The sequence below is a fragment of the Ovis canadensis genome, chromosome 24 (assembly GCF_042477335.2).
Source record: "Ovis canadensis isolate MfBH-ARS-UI-01 breed Bighorn chromosome 24, ARS-UI_OviCan_v2, whole genome shotgun sequence".
Classification (NCBI taxonomy): Eukaryota; Metazoa; Chordata; class Mammalia; order Artiodactyla; family Bovidae; genus Ovis; species Ovis canadensis.
In genome coordinates, this window is record NC_091268.1 from 15,334,510 (window position 1) to 15,351,965 (window position 17,456).

At 50.3% G+C, this 17,456-nt stretch overlaps 2 protein-coding genes across 2 annotated transcripts in view; both read right to left on the minus strand.

Moving 5' to 3' along the window:
• Positions 1-950: 950 nt before the first annotated feature.
• On the minus strand, positions 951-14,766 carry LOC138429191 (liprin-alpha-1-like). The gene is made up of 7 exons (XM_069570418.1): positions 14,612-14,766; positions 13,212-13,435; positions 11,228-11,450; positions 6,008-6,088; positions 5,223-5,374; positions 4,208-4,380; positions 951-2,925 (listed from the first exon to the last, which is right to left on the minus strand). The coding sequence occupies exons 1-7, from the start codon at positions 14,681-14,683 to the stop codon at positions 2,870-2,872; spliced, it is 981 nt and encodes a 326-aa protein (XP_069426519.1). The 5' UTR covers positions 14,684-14,766; the 3' UTR covers positions 951-2,869.
• LOC138429190 (frizzled-3-like) overlaps positions 14,691-17,456 on the minus strand; it is a 45,035-nt gene continuing 42,269 nt past the window's right edge. The window contains 2 exon segments of the mRNA XM_069570417.1: positions 14,691-14,776; positions 15,248-15,334. Of these exon segments, the coding sequence (XP_069426518.1) occupies positions 14,719-14,776; positions 15,248-15,334 (145 nt within the window). The 3' untranslated portion in view covers positions 14,691-14,718.

A 17,456-nucleotide genomic window follows, 5' to 3' on the forward strand; every position in this document is an offset into this window, starting at 1 on the left:
TGAACTCGATGAAATCTTTACTCTTTTAATACTTGTTACATGGACCTGAAGATATTTTATTACAGGGTTTTAATTAGTGAAAAATTCATGAATTCCATAGAGAAAATACTTTAGAATTTAATGTTTCTTATATCTATGTAAACTTATGACTTCATTTCTATTATTACTTTTTCTTGTATATTCTGACTATAAATATCCTTTCAGATCAATTCATGTTCTGATACCTGATTTTAGTCTTTCAAACGAATGTACTGTAGTGTCTGTCTGTATAAATCCTATGAACAAATATAGGGCTTTTGAAAATGATGCATTTACTATAATTACTCTTGTTTAATTGTTAAATGTTAACCCATGAGAGAAGGGGTTTTCCTGCGGTTGTAAAATAATCATGACGGTGTTCATTATCCTTCCAGAATGTAACCAGGCTCTCCAACCATCCCTCTGAGATAAGCAAACTTAATTTCAACCAATTGTTGTTGGATTTTAACCATTGGCCTAAACTGTACTTTTTCTAGGAAGAAATGCTTTTTGTCTGCAGCATGAAGTGATTTAAAAGTACTGTGTTAAATGTGAGATTCTAATGAAATTTGGGCTGAAAGGATGACTAGAAGAAGACTATGAAAATCTCTGCCGTAACCTAGTCTCTGTGGACCTGGATCCCTCCTCTCCGGTGAGACACTTCGGGGACCAATCGCGATGCCCTGCACCCGCCGCGGAGCCATGGAGCTGGACAGTGAAGGTGCCCTTCCCAGACAGACAGCAGAGCGCAGCTCTGACACAGGCCTTATTTGTATGTAAATCATCTTCTTACCTCTGTTTGCAAACATGTTTAAAGAATGGGCCCAGGCATACATTTTTAGATTGTGATGACAAGCCGTTCTGGATTGTATAAGTATCAAATGTAACATTTACTTTTTCAGCGGCACATTAAAAAGCCAGAAAGAGATGTGTTCAGGTCACGGTGCGATATTTATTATGCAGCTGGTATCTCAGTAGACACAGACAGCATGTCTCCTTACCTGTGGGTTCTACCTTTAACTTACTTGTACAATTCATTGTTATTGTTCTATTTTCCTATTAATCTTTTGTGAACTTCCCGAATATGTGGCAAAGTATGTACAGGCTACTTTTGAACTATTTTTATCACAGGATTATTTATTGCTTTCTTTCAATAAAGTACTGAAGCAAAATTTCCCAGGGCCAATAAAGAGTGCGGAGGGTAAGCTGTACTCTCACTGAGAACAGACAAGAGCTGGTAATAGGAGCCCGAGTCATCACAAGGACATTGTGTTACGGAAGCGTAGGTGTCCCCAGAGGACGACCGATGGTGTGTTCATGCCCTTGGCTCCAGAGACAAGAGGCTCCATCACTTCAGCATCTGCGGGGACAGGGTCCCTCTGCTGCTGAGGCGCGGGCAGCAGGCAGAGGGTGGGAACAAAGTGGAGGTGTCGAGGCTCACAGGGCGGGGGAGCCAGGGCAACCCTGACGCGGACCCGAATGATGCACGAGGGAGTGTGCGTGTGCACACTTGTGTGTGGGAGCTGTTCATGTTATGTTATCAACAGCCTATTATTCATATATCCATAGAAACAAGAATGTAGCAAGGGGAGGTGGGAGGGAGATTCAGAGGGACGGGACATACGTACACCTACGGGTAATTCAGGCTGATGTCTGGCAGAAATCGAGCGATACTGCACAAAATTATCTTTAAGTTAAAAAGAGCATAGCAAGGTGGTGAGGAAAGTATGAAAAAAAGATTTCTCATAGAGATTTATCCTCAACTCCATGTACATCTGGGAGCAGGCTGTCCACCATCATCAGAGCTTCCCCCAGCATCAGTCCCGCCCCCAGCATCAGCGCCTAGTCCAGCATCAGATGTGCCCCCCAGCATCAGGCCCTCCTCCAGCATCAGACACCTCCTCAGCATCAGGCCCTAGTCCAGCATCAGACACTCCCCCAGCACCAGACCCTAGTCCAGCATCAGGCTCTAGTCCACCATCACATCCTAGTCCAGCATCAGGCCCTCCCCCACCCTCCGACCCTTCCCCAGTACCAGGCCCCCCACCTCCAGTATGAGGTGTGGGAGCCCCACTTGTCTGATGCTCCTGAACACACTCAGGCAGCCCCAGAGCAGCAGGACAATAGCTCTTGCAGGAGGTGCATCTTTAGGAATCACGTGCGGAACAGCAGCAGCTGGGGGTCTGTCCAGGCCAAGGAGAGGCAAAGAGAGGCACTTGTGCAGGAGGCTCTGGAGGCTGTGGGCACGTTCCCCAGCTCTGCTTCCTCCCCGTGCGGGCTTTGCTCTCCTACTCCCATGGCACTGTCCTTCCAGATTCAAGGTCTCCTTGACATCTCAAGCCGAAGTCCTGAGTCGGGTCCCAGTCCATCGTGGCAGAGGGCTGGGAACACCCAAGCTCAAGGGCTGAAAGCATCCCAGGGGGAGAGCCCGGCCCAAGCGGGTGGCAGGGCAGGGGATGAGGGTGGCTGCCCACAGAGGGCCCGCAGCAGCACTGGAAGAAGAGCAGTGATGCCTTGGCTCACACGGGGACCCCACCTGGCCTGGCACTCAGAGATGTTACCGCCAGCAGCTCTGGGGATGCGGGAAGCCCAGTGAGGGACACCACACCACCTGGGCCGTGTGGGTGGGTGCTGCTGACCATGGCCTCGGTTTTCATTCCGGTTCCAACTGTTCCTCCAAGGGCTGACGGGCCCCTCTTCCGAATGGCACAGGTGTTTCCTTTATGTGGGTGACCGCATTCCTGCCTATCTCTGTGGGCGCTGTTGTTGCTCATCCTGTGTCTTTGTCTTTACAGCCTGTGCTTGCTGCTCCCCCAGTTTACCTTGGGAGCAGCCCGGATTTTCTGCATTTCTACTTGTCAGCGTCCACTAGGGCTTCCCAGGTGGTGCCAGGGGTAAAGATCCTGCCTGCCAGTGCAACAGATAACAAGAGATGTGGGTTCGATCCCTGGGTCGACAAGATGCCCTGGAGGAGGGCATGGCAACCCACTCCAGTATTCTTGCCTGGAGAATCCCATGGACACAGGAGCTAGTGGGCTACAGTCCCTGGGGTCGCAGAGACTCAGACACGCCTGAAGCAGGGGAGCACACACTCAGGTTTTAGTTCAGTTGCTCAGTTGTGTCCGACTCTGCCACTCCGTGGACTGCAGCACTCCAGGCTTTCCTGTCCTTCACTAGCTCCGGGAGTTTGCTCCAACTCATGTCCACTGAATCATCATGCCACAGAACCGTCTCGTTGCTGCTGCATCCACCAGAGAGGTGGCTGGGGCTCGGGAAAGTGCCTGGGCCCACTGCATGGGTGTGAACCTGCCCTCACCACTCCCTGACCGCGTGACCGTCACTGTGTCCTCCTCTGTAAGTTGGGAGGGGGCAGCACCTGCTTGGTAAGGGGGACACAGCATCAGTATAGAATCAATGCACCATCCATCTCAGCACTGTATTTATTAATACTAGGGATAGCATTTAATAACCTGCTCCTTTTGCTCTCTTGCCACTTAACTGTGCTCCAGACCACATCTGCTCCACTTACCCCTGCAAATCCCACACCCAGCACAAACAAGACTCAACACGTTTGTGGCTGAAGAGGCAGGAACATACTGTCCTCAAGGAGATGAAGCCAAGCGAGAGGAGGGCCTAATGATAACCTTGTGTGATGAGGGGACCCCAGAAGGACCTGCGTGGCTGTGGGGAGGGGTGGGGGGCATGAGAAGAACCCATGATGAGCTCCTGGGGAAGGTAGCAGCAAGGAGGGCAGGGTGTTCATTGTGGGGTGTCCACAGATTGTATTTCACCCCTCACTGATGAGCACTTAGGCCGTTTCCAAACACGTGTCACTGTTAGGAGGAAACAATCATTGCCCAGCTCCTACTCAATCAAATTCGTAGAATATGTTTCTAGCATTGGAGTACAATCATCTGCTGTATTCATTCCATGCTCCATTCATCCACCCATCCAGCCAGCCATCTCTTCATCCATCACCCACTCACTAATCCATCCCTCCATCCATCCATCCATCCACTCATTAACTCATCTGATCATCTCAGACCCACTGAGAAGACAGACACCTCCTCCTCTCCGGCTCCCAGGAGGACCCCCAGCGTGAGTGACAGGAGCCTCGTAGGGACAATGGGGGAGACACAGAAGGGACATGCCTGCAGGCCCTTCTCCCTCTGCTCAGTGAAGCACCCACCTGGTGCTAACGCCTCCTTGCCTGGGTGTTCAGGCCGGCCCTTTTCCTTCCTATGAAACCAGCGGCGGATGGAGGACGTGATGCCCTTCTTCTTCGGGGCTTTCTTCAGTGAGTCCTGCCTGCTGGTGCTATTGCTGGGGTTGTTCTCGGGGCTGTCCTCAGAGCCTGTCGAGCTTTGGGGAGGGAAAACAACCTTTAACGGGCACCCTCGTGCAAACACACACCCCTCCACAAGAGCTACTGAGAGAAACGGGTGTCCAGCAACACCCGTGCCTCAACCTCGAAGCAGACAGTGGAGTCCCCATCACCAAACACGCTTCACACGAGCAGTGCAGGCTCCCGGACACAGACAACCGCCCCAGGAAGCTGAGGTTCTCTGCCTCGAGCTCTCCCCCGAGGAGGGCTTCACTCCAGGCCAGCTGGTGCAGAGGGCGCCCCGACCCTCCCTCAGGGTCGCTGCTCGGCAGGTGACAACGCTCCAGGGGAAGGCGAGCTCCCCTGCTCTGGGCGGTTGCCCCCGCCTCCTGCAGGGTGACGGGCCCTGGCCGTGGCAGGAGAGCGATGGTCACCGTGCGGGGCTGCTGGTCAGGTGACCACACGTGCCCCCGATCGCGTGCTGCCCTGCTCAGGACGGGAGCCCAGGTGGAGGTCTGAATGAGGACAGTGTCCGTCACAGGAGGGGACAGAGTCTCCTGAGACGAGACCCCTGAGGAAAAGGGAGGGACCCTCAAGAGCGAACCCGAGAGGCACGGGGCCGTCACCGGCAGGAACGTGCCCCAGGCCAGGCAGACCTCTCTCAAGAGCAGGAAGAAAGCTCCCACAGGAGTCAATCTCCAGAGAAGGACATTTTCTAAAATCACTGAGGTCACTGCGCTCTTCTTCCCCAGGACCTGAAGTTCACCACTAACCACAGGCACTGAACCCAATGGTATTCCTTTAAAATCATCCTCGCAACTCTTTCAGGGCAAGAGGCGCAGGGCTCCTGAAACTGACGACGCGCACACAGGCCGCTTACTTGTGGGCGTCCCTGATGTCCTCTTGGTTGGCTGTGCGCAGCGACCCCGTGTGCAGGCGGTCCAGCCGAAGGGACTGCGGCGTGGCGGGGGTCGAGGTTTTAGATTTGATAGCAGTCTCATCATCTCCTATCTCTTCCCGTAAAGCTGGCAGCTGAGGGAGTGAGGGAAGTGTAACATTGGCTAACAATAGAGTGTTTTGAAAACGGCAATCACACAGGCTTTACATTATAACCAGAATCTTATCTGAAAATCTATTAGCTATGCTTTCCCCCAAGTACAAAAAGAAACCCTTGTTCTAGCTTACTGCCACCTTAAGGACTGTCTTGTTCAAGAGAAGCAGGGCTATGGGGCAGCGAGAGCATTTGACTGAGTGCAGAGACCCTGGACGGGAGCCTCCCTGCAGCCTGGCTCTGCCCTCCCTGGAATCCAGTGACCAGATGGCCCTGCCGGGCAGGACAGCAGAGTGACGCCGGCCCCGTGAACCCTGCATGGCATGAACTGCCCTGATGAAAGGACTGTCCTCATCACCAGATGCTGCTCAGAAGCACCACAGCGAGAGTACGAAACCTCTCAGCAAAGCCGTCCAGACCTTTCTGTTTGAAGGAGAAAAAGATACAGCTTGTGCCACCACCCAAGGTCATTTGGAGAGATGATACAGGTTACTGGATCCCAGGACAACAAGAGAAACACAGAAAAGGTACCTACACCTCCACGCGAACACCACGCGCCTGGATCACATTTCTCGGTAACAGACAGACTGGGGGCCACACACTGAAGTACTTACACACAGTTCGAGGGTCATGAGCTCAGAGCGGTTTCCATAAAGCACCCCCAGCTCTTCACTATGAGATGATCCTGTATCACCCTAGAGGGTCGGAGGTTCAAAAGGGAGGAGATATATGGGTACCTATGGCTGATTCATGTTGGGGTTTGACAGAAAAGAAAATTCTGTAAAGCAATTATCTTTCAATTAACAAATAAACTAATAAAAACCCAAATGAAGGTGATCTCTCCTGGACTCCGAGCTTTTCTGCTGGTCCTGGGTGTGAGGACAGGAAGGACAGTGTGGGGAACAGATTAACCCCTCAGGGTCCAGACAGGTCTCACTGATACATCTGGGTGTGTGGTTAAGCCAGGGGAAGTTTTAGGAGACATGCATGGCATGCATTTTTATAAACAATGAGTGCGTTGTTTAACCAACTATCCTGTGCCTTTTCAGTGGGATTCTGTAAAGAATACAGAAGAAGGCACCCCATTCCAGCACTCTTGCCTGGAAAATCCCATGGACGGAGGAGCCTGGTAGGCTGCAGTCCATGGGGTTGCTAAGAGTCGGGCATGACTGAGCGACTTCACTTTCACTTTTCACTTTCATGCATTGGCGAAGGAAATGGCAACCCACTCCAGTGTTCTTGCTTGGAGAATCCCAGGGACGGGGGAGCCTTGTAGGCTGCCATCTGTGGGGTCACACAGAGTTGGACATGACTGAAGGGACACAGCAGCAGCAGCAGCACTAAAGAATACTGGTCCCGTGCAGCCCCACAGGAGCTTGGTAACAACAAAGTGACTTAGTGCAAAACACAGCTGAACTCTGTTAACAGCAGCTGGATAAACTGGGCACCCTCCCCTGCGCTCTAACAAGAACCCTCCGACACCAGAAGGCTACAGAGCCTAGAAATTATCCACATGGAACTGAACAGGGATCAATCTCAAATTCAAGTTAAAATAAGCATTTCTAAAACTCAGAAAACAACGAACAGAGGAGGGAAGTGACGCACCTGGGCTGACTATGGACTCAGTGGAGACAAACACCTGCCTCAAGGTCAGGGACCACGCCAGCCCCTTACCCCGGGCCTCCTCCTGAGCAAGGCCTCTGGGTCCGCAGCCTGGCCGCCCTCCCCCAGGATGGGAGCTGCCCCACTGGTGCCCACGTGGCCAGGATGGGCAGCACCGTGTCCACTTAACAGGAGGGCAAAGCAGGCCACAGAGTGGGCGAGCGGCACACCCGGGTTACCAACCCCAGGGGGACGGCGCTGCTCTTCTGAGCCCAGCAGAAGGGCTCCCGGGCACTGAGTGGGCTGAACTGGAGCTCGGCCACCGCAGTCCTGCGGGAAGGCCCAGGAGTGCTCGGTCAGCGGGCTGGGAGCAGGAGAGGGACAAGGAAGGCCAGCCCGTGGGGCAGTGGACTCCAACTACAGGGGCTCATCCAAGTGACCCGAGCGGAGAGGCAGCGAGCTCCCTCCTGAGGCTCCCTCCATCATGATGCCATGATGGACACGAGAGCGTCTGGAGGAAAGCGGGCTGGACGGCACCACGGTTAAGTGTCCAGGCTCTGATCAGACCAGTCCGCATCGCGCTGCTGGGTATGAGAGCCTGGGCAGGGTGACCGGCCTCGCTAAGCCTCAGTGTCCATGTCTCCTGAACAGGGAGAGCAGCAGCCTGGACCTCAGCTGGGGATGAGATGACAGACGCGGAAAGCACGAGCCTGGCACACAGAGTCTCCTGCACACTGCGACCCACCATCATTAAATTGGCTTCCCGCAAATCTAACATCTATGGCTCTCATTCAGTCATTCCTTGTAAGAAAACACTAAGCGGAAATTCCATGGTGGTCCAGAGCTTAAGACTTGGCACGTTCACTGCTGGGACACTGGTCTGATCCCTGGCTGGGGAACTAAGATCCCATAAGCTGTGCAGCATGGCCAAAAAAATAACTAAAGAAAATTTTAAAAATAATAAATAATACTATGTCTATTATAAACAACCATGAGATGATCAGAAGGCAAACAAGTGGGAGAAAGGCAAACTGTTACAATTGTCCCAACGAATGACCTATTTCCAATAGAACCATCAACACAGTTTAAGTGGTGGGTCAGTTTCATTACTTCCATTAAAACGTCTGTTATTCACCAGGACATAACCACATGGTGTTCATTCACGTTAAACCATAAGGACTTTTAATACTTCACAGAGAAAGAAAGGACTGCTAAACTACTGAATAGTTTACCTTTCGACACCGCTTCCTTAAATCATGAGGCTGATAGATGCATGCAAAGAAATGAAGAGAAACCAGATTCACTGCGACTTTTAAGCTAAAATTTCAAGCATCCGAATAGGCAAATACAGGAAAGCAAAAATGAGGGCAAACGTGTAAGTGACATGAAGATTCAGAGAACACGTGACTGGAAACAGATCATTTTTTTGACCACAGAAGTTAAATAAGCTATTCAAGATTTACTAGAGAAACACTAGAAATTATTACTCAGGAAGATACAATTCTATTACATCATCATGATTTCTTAAAGCACAGGATTCCGTACAACAAAGGCCCTTAACACTTGTCTATTCTCAGGCAAACTTCTGTATAAGTTATTTTCCCTTAATAAAAACATCTTATACTTTAAATTAGTAAATTAACTGATAAGGAAGTTACCATAATACCTATTTTAACATGGAACAAATCTAACCACCTCTTGGACATTAATGTAAAATCCTGACATAGAATTTGATTTAAAACTTCTCAAAATAAATTCATTAAAACAGGCTTCCTGTGAAAATAAGAATGAAAGCTACCATAATAGCAGGTGCCGTCTTTACATTTTATTAACCATAAAAGACACGTTTCTAGAGTCTAATAGAGACATTAACTGCGCAAAAGCTGATGAGATTTACACTCTTAAATACAAGCAGCAACACAGAAAGGAGATTGTGTCAGCTCAGTTCAGATCAGTCGCTGTGTCATGTCTGACTCTTTGCAACCCCATGAATCGCAGCACTCCAGCCATCCCCATCCATCACCAACTCCTGGAGTTCACCCAGACACATATCCATTGAGTCGGTGATGTCATCCAGCCATCTCATCTCATCCTCTGTTGTCCTCTTCTCCTCCTGTCCCCAATCCCTCCCAGCATCAGAGTCTTTTTCATTGGGTCAACTCTTCACATGAGGTGGCCAGAGTACTGGAATTTCACCTTTAGCATCAGTCCTTCCAAGGAACACCCAGGACTGATCTCCTTTAGGACGGACTGGTTGCATCTCCTTGCAGTCCAAGGGACTCTCAAGAGTCTTCTCCAACACCACAGCTCAAAAGCATCAATTCTTCAGCGCTCACCTTTCTTCAAAGTCCAACTTTCATGTCCATACATGACCACTGGAAAAACCATAGCCTTGGCTAGATGGACCTTTGTTGGCAAAGGAATGTCTCTGCTTTGCAATATGCTGTCTAGGTTGGTCATAATTTTCCTTCCAAGGAATAAGCGTCTTAATTTCATGGCTGCAATTACCATCTGCAGTGATTGTGGAGCCCCCCAAAATAAACTCTGACACTGTTTCCATTGTTTCCCCATCTATTTCCCATGAAGTGATGGGACCAGATGCCATGATCCTCGTTTTCTGAATGGTGAGCTTTAAGCCAACTTTTTCACTCTCCTCTTTCACTTTCGTCAAGAGGCTTTTTGCTCCTCTTCGCTTCTGCCAGAAGGGTGGTGTCATCTGCATATCTAAAAGTCCATGAATTCTACACTTAAGAGGATCATTTCTTTATGTAAGCACAATCTCATTTATGAATTATACATGATATGCAGTCTAGGATCCATCTACATTATGCTTGTAACTGCATGCTGCTGCTGCTGCTGCTAAGTTGCTTCAATCGTATCTGACTCTGTGTGACCCCATGGACTGCAGCCTACCATGCTCCTCTGTCCATGGGATTTTCAAGCAAGAATACTGGAGTGGGTTGCCATTGCCTTCTCCTGTAACTGCATAGTGATTCACCAATTCAACTTACTGCTATGGGGAAAAACACCATTTAATGAGACATGAAGACAAAGCACAGACCCAACAAGGGCACACACGCTGTGGACCACAGCATGGCCATGACCAGAGCAAGGGGGGGATGGGGGAGGGGAGATGGATGGGAAACTACAGCCTCGGGGGCGGGGGAGGGGTCTGGATTGATGACAACCAAGCAGACAACAGGATGAGACAGGAAATCTAAACCAATGATGAAAGCAGACAGACCGCCAGAGAACTCCAACAGCAAGGAAAACATACAGAACTGTTCTGTAACAAATATTCGGAAAGAAATCAAGCATGAGACCACAGAGAAATCCTCAAAGAATTTTAAATAGCAACTAATTAGCCAATGATGCAAATTATAAAAACAGTGTGTCAAAAGACCACAAAATGGACTAGTTCCCACTTCACAGGCCACTAAAAGGATTCACAGTTAATTTAATGATAACCTGACTAACAATGCAGCCAACATGAAATGGGTGGTCACAGAAGAATGTGATAATACATGTCCAGTTACAAAGCAGTGTTGTACACGTGATTTCATGGGATAACAATGCACTCACAAAATCCAAGCTAAACACGCAAGAAAGTTGGAACATCTGCTTTGGAGCCGCACACTCTGTCACCAACAGCCCTAGGTCGTCATCCCATTTTTAGACTCAGAAAAGTGAGGCAGCCCAACCTCTTCCCTGGGGCCCTGGGGCACCGGACTCTTAACCTGGTTTCACACGCAGAGCTGGCCTGAGCCCGCGGTCGGGTCCATACGCAAGCAGACCATGGAGATTCCTGGTTTTGTTCCCACCGCATGCCCTGCACCCTGCAGCCAGGCAGCCCCAATGGAACATGTGCTGGACGGCTTCCCACGCCATGAGGGCTGCCTATGGTTACTTTCACGAAGCTGTCTGCTCCCTGAGAACAGAAACTTCCCTGAAGCTGCTGTGCCCAGCACAGGCCAGGTCCAACAACACAGAGGCAGGCTCTGGCTGAGTTCATGATGATGTGCTAAGCCTGTGGTCCAAATATCAAGACTAATTCATTGCTGTGCCATTGTGGAATGATTAAAGACTAGGCAGTTTAAAAAAGTGTAGACCTCTGAGTGCATCAAATGTACCCGATTTTCTTCTAAGTAAAAAGAGAAAAAGCAAAAAACAAACAAAATAAAGAAAACCCACTTCCTGGGGGAAGGATGGGCAGGGAGGAGGCAGACACATACCACAGTCATGATGCCCAGCCGGTCTCCCTGCTGCGCCGGGCAGTGCCGCCTCCTTCTGGGCTTGGGCAGGGGCGGGCAGGAGCAGGCAGCTGAGGATCCAGCAAGCAGGTTGAGGGAGCTCACCGACTTACAACGACGGAGGCTGCCTAAGCGCCCCCTGCCCTCCCTGCTCTCAGTGTCCTCGGCCCGCTGCTCCGTGTTCTCCTTCTCTTCTTCCACCAAACTAAAATAGAATAAAACCCGTCACCTGCCCTTGTCAGCAGAGAAACGTGTCTGGACAACAAATTAGGCTGGCATTCTGTGTCATGATTAGAAACTCAAGAAACAGTTGCTCAATTAACATCTCAAGTAAAAGGTTCGACTTTTCCTCTTTTGAATATTCTCAAACTTAGAATAACTTAGCATTGAGTCTTACAAACTGGCCCCTGATCATTCACTCTTCATTTCATGTCTTTCCTCTAACATTCTGAAGGGGCCCTGGTGGCAACGCTCTTCCTGTGAGGAGATGCCTGATGCTGACAACTTTTACCTCCCCGCTCTCAGGGCAGAGATACACGTCAGTGCCGCAAGTCTTTTCCACTGGGAATCGGGAACTCGGTACAATCAAAACAGCAATTCACGAACAAGCTGGTGTTTCTAAACACAAGTCTCCAGACCAGATGAAGTGCTGAGTTGATCTTTCTTTTTATTTTTAATGTAAGTTTGAATATGTACAAACGCATCTCTTGAGGAAGTTCTGCACCAGCTTTGTGTCAGTTTCTGGATTCAGGTCAACGTGCTGCATTAACCTAGAATTCACGGTTTCTGCTCTTCTCCCCTAATGTGTTGTGGATGATTTTATATAGCAGTTTAAATACATGATGATGCAAATAAAATGATTTTCAAATTAAAATAAAACATTCTTATAGGAAGTAACTCTCCAGCTTCACTTCCACATACACAACTTGAAAGTTTTTCACTGTTGATGACAAGTTGATGGACAGAATCTACCATTTATATCAAGTCACTTGTCACATAAGGAAAATCACTTTTACATGACAACTTGCTGTAAAAATAAAAATATTAATACATAACCGTTCCACATTTCCTGAGGGGACATGGAAAGACCATGATTCTGATCACGTCTGTGCTCAAACACGGCCCACAAAACCGTCTGTCTCGCCGTCAAATGGGCAGGCGGCACCACCTGCGTTTGCTGGTTGTCCCGTTCGCCCCCTGCCTTTCTCCCGGCCCCCCGCACTCGGTGGACAGAAATGGGCACCTCGGCCTGGGCTGACGTGATGAGAACAGTCTGAGAAGGAGCCTCTGCCTGGTCCTGTGCAGGGTCACCGGCCTGCGGCCACTCTGAACATGGACTCGGGACACGGGCATAGCTGTGTGGGTGTGGCACCAGGCAGGCCTCGGGGCCCCCAGCCACCCGGCTGCACCCAGACCCAAGGGCCCCTGCTCACCACGAGGCCGGCCTTTGGATTCTATCCCGTTTTGTAAATTGTTATCATTGCCAAGATGGTGTCTAAAGAAAACATCTTAAATATACTGATGAGATGAGAAAAACTCAAACACATGTCCTTGGACCACTGTCTTACAACAAGCCAATCTTCACACTGTTTATTAAGTGAAAACTGAAAATGCACATCTGAGTGAGAATTTGCCAACCCCAAAACCTGAGCTTTTCTCTTCCAGGTGGCCTTTCACCAGAAATTGGTGGGCTCTGAGGACACAGGAGGGTGCTCGGGCCACAGCGGACACTGCCTCGGCACCTCACCCACCTTGGGGCTCAGAGCTGAGGGGGGACACCCCAAAACGCTTTGGACAGAACCCCCTGGCTGACCGAGCTCTATCATCAAGGGCAATCTCAAAACTGAAATTTCTTGAAGCAGACCTGAGGTCAGGTTTCTTACTATGGAACACTCAGACTTCCCTAGGAGAAGGCAGCTCCTCAGAGAAACCGAGTTTCCGGGGAGCTGAGTTTGGGATCACCCACCTGATCTCTTCCTTGATGGCGTCCAGCTGCTCCTGCAGCCTCACACTCTGAGTCTTGGCATCGGCCTGCCTGCTGGGCGACAGCTGAGTGGCCGGGCTGAAGAGGGTGACCCTGTCGCCCTCGCTGTCAGACACGCCCTCATCACTCTGGAACACCTCGGCCATGTCCCCCAGCACGCTGGCTTGCTGTGCACGCTCCCAGTCCTGCTCCTTCGCAGTCTGCACCTGGGCATGAGAGGACCACGTCTCGTTAGCAACATTCAGGGCAGCTCAAGTCTATCAGGAACTGAACCCAATTTTACTTGGAAGCCCTGACTCTGGAGAAATGTGGATAAACCAAAAAATGGAATCAGACTAAACAAATAAGTAAAGACAGCAAAACCCCACCTGGAAAAACTCAACTCGAAACTGAAAACACAACATAGAAAGAAAATACATGGGGATGCTATCCATCCCAAATACCACTAGGTGATTAGAGTCAGAATTTGTCATCTCCTGGACAAAGGGGTACTGAAGACATCCTGCAGCTCTGAGCCACAAGGCTAGTTTACTAGTCATTAAAATAACCCAGGTGGGTGGGTCCTCAATCAGAAAGAGAAAGAACACCTGATGCCCACCACTACAGCCTTCATTCTTTTTTAAATGAAAGGATTCAAAGGACAAACCCTTAACTGAAATTCCAGGATGACTGATCAAGCTTACCTCTTTATGTGTGGCACCTAATTCGAGCGTACGCATAACCACACTCTCAACTCAAATCAAAGGGCCCGAGTCACTGTGTGTTGCTGTGTGTATGTGCGTTAGTACACTCTTAGTGTATACTCACCCTCATACGTGGATACTGTAATAGAATACCGTTAACGTCTCTCACTGATCTTAACGTCAAGAAAATCTTGTTAACAGCTTTAAATTCTAAGCTTGAGCGAACAAAATGTTATCCTAAATAAATTCTATTACCCAGTTTTTCACTGCAAGTTGATATACAGAATATAATACATCTTGAGACATTCATGCCAACTAATACTTTTTAACTGGGGGCTTTCCAGATGGCTCAGTGGTAAAGAATCCGCCTGCCAAAGCAAGAGGGCAGGATCGATCCCTGGGTCGGGAAGATTCCATGGAGTGGAATATGGCCACCCACTCCAGGATTCATGCCTGGGAAGCCCCATGAACAGAGGAGCGTGGTGGGCTACAGTCCACAGGGTTGCAGAGATTCAGACATGACTGAGCATGTACGCAGGCCATGCTTTTTAACCATATAAAACTCTGACTTCTTACAGAAAAAAAATGTATATACAAGGATTCAAGAAGCTCAAAAGTCAACTAGTTACATAAATAAGTGCATCACCCTCCAAACAAGGCAGCAAGTGTACAAATCCAGGACGGCTGGGGGGCTGGTACCTTCTCATCCAGGGCCTTGTGGTGCTCAAAGAGCAATCTCAGCGCCCTGAGCACCTCCACCTCGCTGGTCATGCTGGCTGGGGACTGTGCCTGCCGCTTGCCCGCCTTCAACTGGAAGGACGGCTGGTACCGGGAAACCAGGAACTCCAGGTGGTCCAGCAGCAGCTGCAGGGCGGGGCCAAAGGAGCACCTTTAACCTCCTGCTCGAATTCAGGCCCGATAACTCCTCTCAACCTCACGCTATAGCCAGAAATATGCTAAGGCACGTCGGAATCCCGCCAGTTCCGTCGAAATTTAGAGTGGACTTCCCCAGGGGCCCAGTAGTTAAGACTCCACACTTCTGCAGGGGTCACAGGTTTCAATCCCTGGTTGGGGAACTAAGATCCCTCACAAAGTGTAGTGTGGACAAAAATCTAAGTTAAGAGCACTCCCCCCTCAAATGTACTAAAATTACATTAAGTCTCATCATAAATTTGAAACAAGGTATGAGAACCCCAAACTGATCCACCCAGGTCTGCTCAGTGGGAAGATGTGAAAAATGACTTGAAAATCAGACAGAGGTTAAGGACAGCAACACGGAGGCTAGCGGTGACCCACACGGGGCAAATGTCAACACGTGAGAATCCCCATTCTGACCCTGGTGTTGTTGATTTCGGCCTTGAGCACTGATATTTCTTCTTCTCGTCTCCGAAGATGCTCCCTAAGTATTTGTATGTTCTTCTCCTAAAAAACAAAGAAATGAGAAACTAAATGCAAACATAATTTAAAAAGACAGTGAGACTGTCAAGACTGGCTCTGTCAAGTCTCTCCAGGCTCCACATAAAGGCTCTCCTAGCCCCTCCAGAGAAGAGGGGGTCCACTGACCCCAAGACCACACAGACCACTACAATTCAGACTGGCCTTCAGCCTCCCCCTCGACCTGGCAGGCACACGGTAGGGGAGAACCCGGAATCCAAGCCTGCCTTCTCAAGGCCCAGGACGTCTGAGAAGCTTTCGAAAAGATAAACCTAACAACAAAGTGGATAAAGAGATTCTTAAAGGACACACAGACCAGTGACCTAGAGCCACTGGGGAGAAGGAAGAAAAAAGGGAAGCCACCAGGCTTTGGAGTGTCCCTCTGGGAAAAAGGCAGATGGCACCCCAAGGTCATCTGTTAGCCTGACTCCACGGAAGCCACCCAGTCATTCAATCCACTGATTAAAATGTAAAATTGATGTTATATGTATTTTGCCACAATTTGCGTGCACGCGGGGCGTCCACATGGTGAACTTGCTCAAGCTGACCACACGTTCTATTTTTCTTTGCAGAAATTAAAAAGTCCTGGGCTACGTATCCCCTACTACACACTGAGTGTGCAGCACCAGGAACAGTGCCCAGCACTTGTGAGAGGCATGTAGCAGACATGTGTAGCTATGAGGGTGTATGTCAGACACGGAAGCAGCAGGTACCCGTGATTAAAATACTGGACACACTGCTCTGTGCTTTGGAAGATGGGAGACCTTAATGCGCTTAGCCTTTCTACTTCAAGGACTGACTCTCTAGCTCGATCCTCATGCCCCAGAGACTACTCCAGCCAGTATATGCTTTCTTTGGAAGAAGGGAATCGTTAAGGGGCTTAGCATTTCTGCGTCAAGGACTGACTCAGTAGCTCAGTCCACGTGCCCCAGTGATTCCTCCAGCCAGTGTTTCCCTTCTTGTGGGTCCCCGCCCACCCTCCACGCAGCACCTGCACAGCGTCTTACAGGGTAAACTCCTGGGGTCAACACTGCGCACTAAGGCCAAAACGCCCAGGCTGACAGGGCCCACAGCCATGCTAATGAAATGAAACACAACCCCGACGCTTTGCCAGGTGAGGGCCAGTCCAACGGGCCCAGCTGCGGGCTGCTCTCACCTCAGGCCCCTCTCCTTCCAGGACTTGGGCGGAGGCCAAGTTCTTCTTTGTCTTGGCCTGTGCCTTGGGGTTGCAGCACTGGAATAACGCCCACAGGTGGGCCCTTCGGCGACCCATCCTCGCAGATGGGGGCAGCCCCCCACTCGGGGGCAACCGTTGTTTCATGGTAGGATACCTCGGCTCCCGAGCTAGCACCACCGATCTCTCACTACGACCACCACTATTCACACTACGACCACCGCTCTCACACACACCACTCTCACACACCACTCTCACACACACCGCTCTCACACTAGGACCACTGCTCTCACACTATGACCACCCGCACCGCTGTCTCAAGGAGAAATGGCACCAAGGCTCTGCCTCCAGCACATCTCCCAGGAGCCCGGAACCGGAACCCGTTCAGTCACAAGGGGCTCCGTGGTAACAGGGGGGCTGGGCTCAGGCCCACCATCAAGGGTGCAGAGAGGGGGGAGGGGCTGCCAGAAAGACGACAGGGGAGTGTGGGGTGCGGGAGAAGGAAGGCCGTGCCCACGGCTCAGGCCCCCTGTAAAACATGACCCTGCAAGATACTGGGTCACAGTCGAACCGACCAGTATAAACTGCTTTAGAAACCACCACCCCTGGGAACGAACACGTCTTCTAAGTGGGCTTCTGCCCCCTATAACCCCCCAAACAAGCCTCCAGGGAGGCTACTGAAAGGCACCCCTGAAGTCAAGGGTGTCCCCAGATCCCACCCGGCTGAGGAGGACTCACCACGCTAGCTGCCCCTCACTCTCACCCTGAGCTCGGTCCTCCCTGTCAGACTCCCTCACTCGAGCTCAGCAAGGGCTTGACCAACCTCACTCTAGGCCCTTAAAATGAACCCACAGTGGGTACAGGGGTTCATTCAACCTGCCGTGAACTTACCCTCTAAACTTCCATCCTGGGCTGCCAGACAACGCTGACCCATGG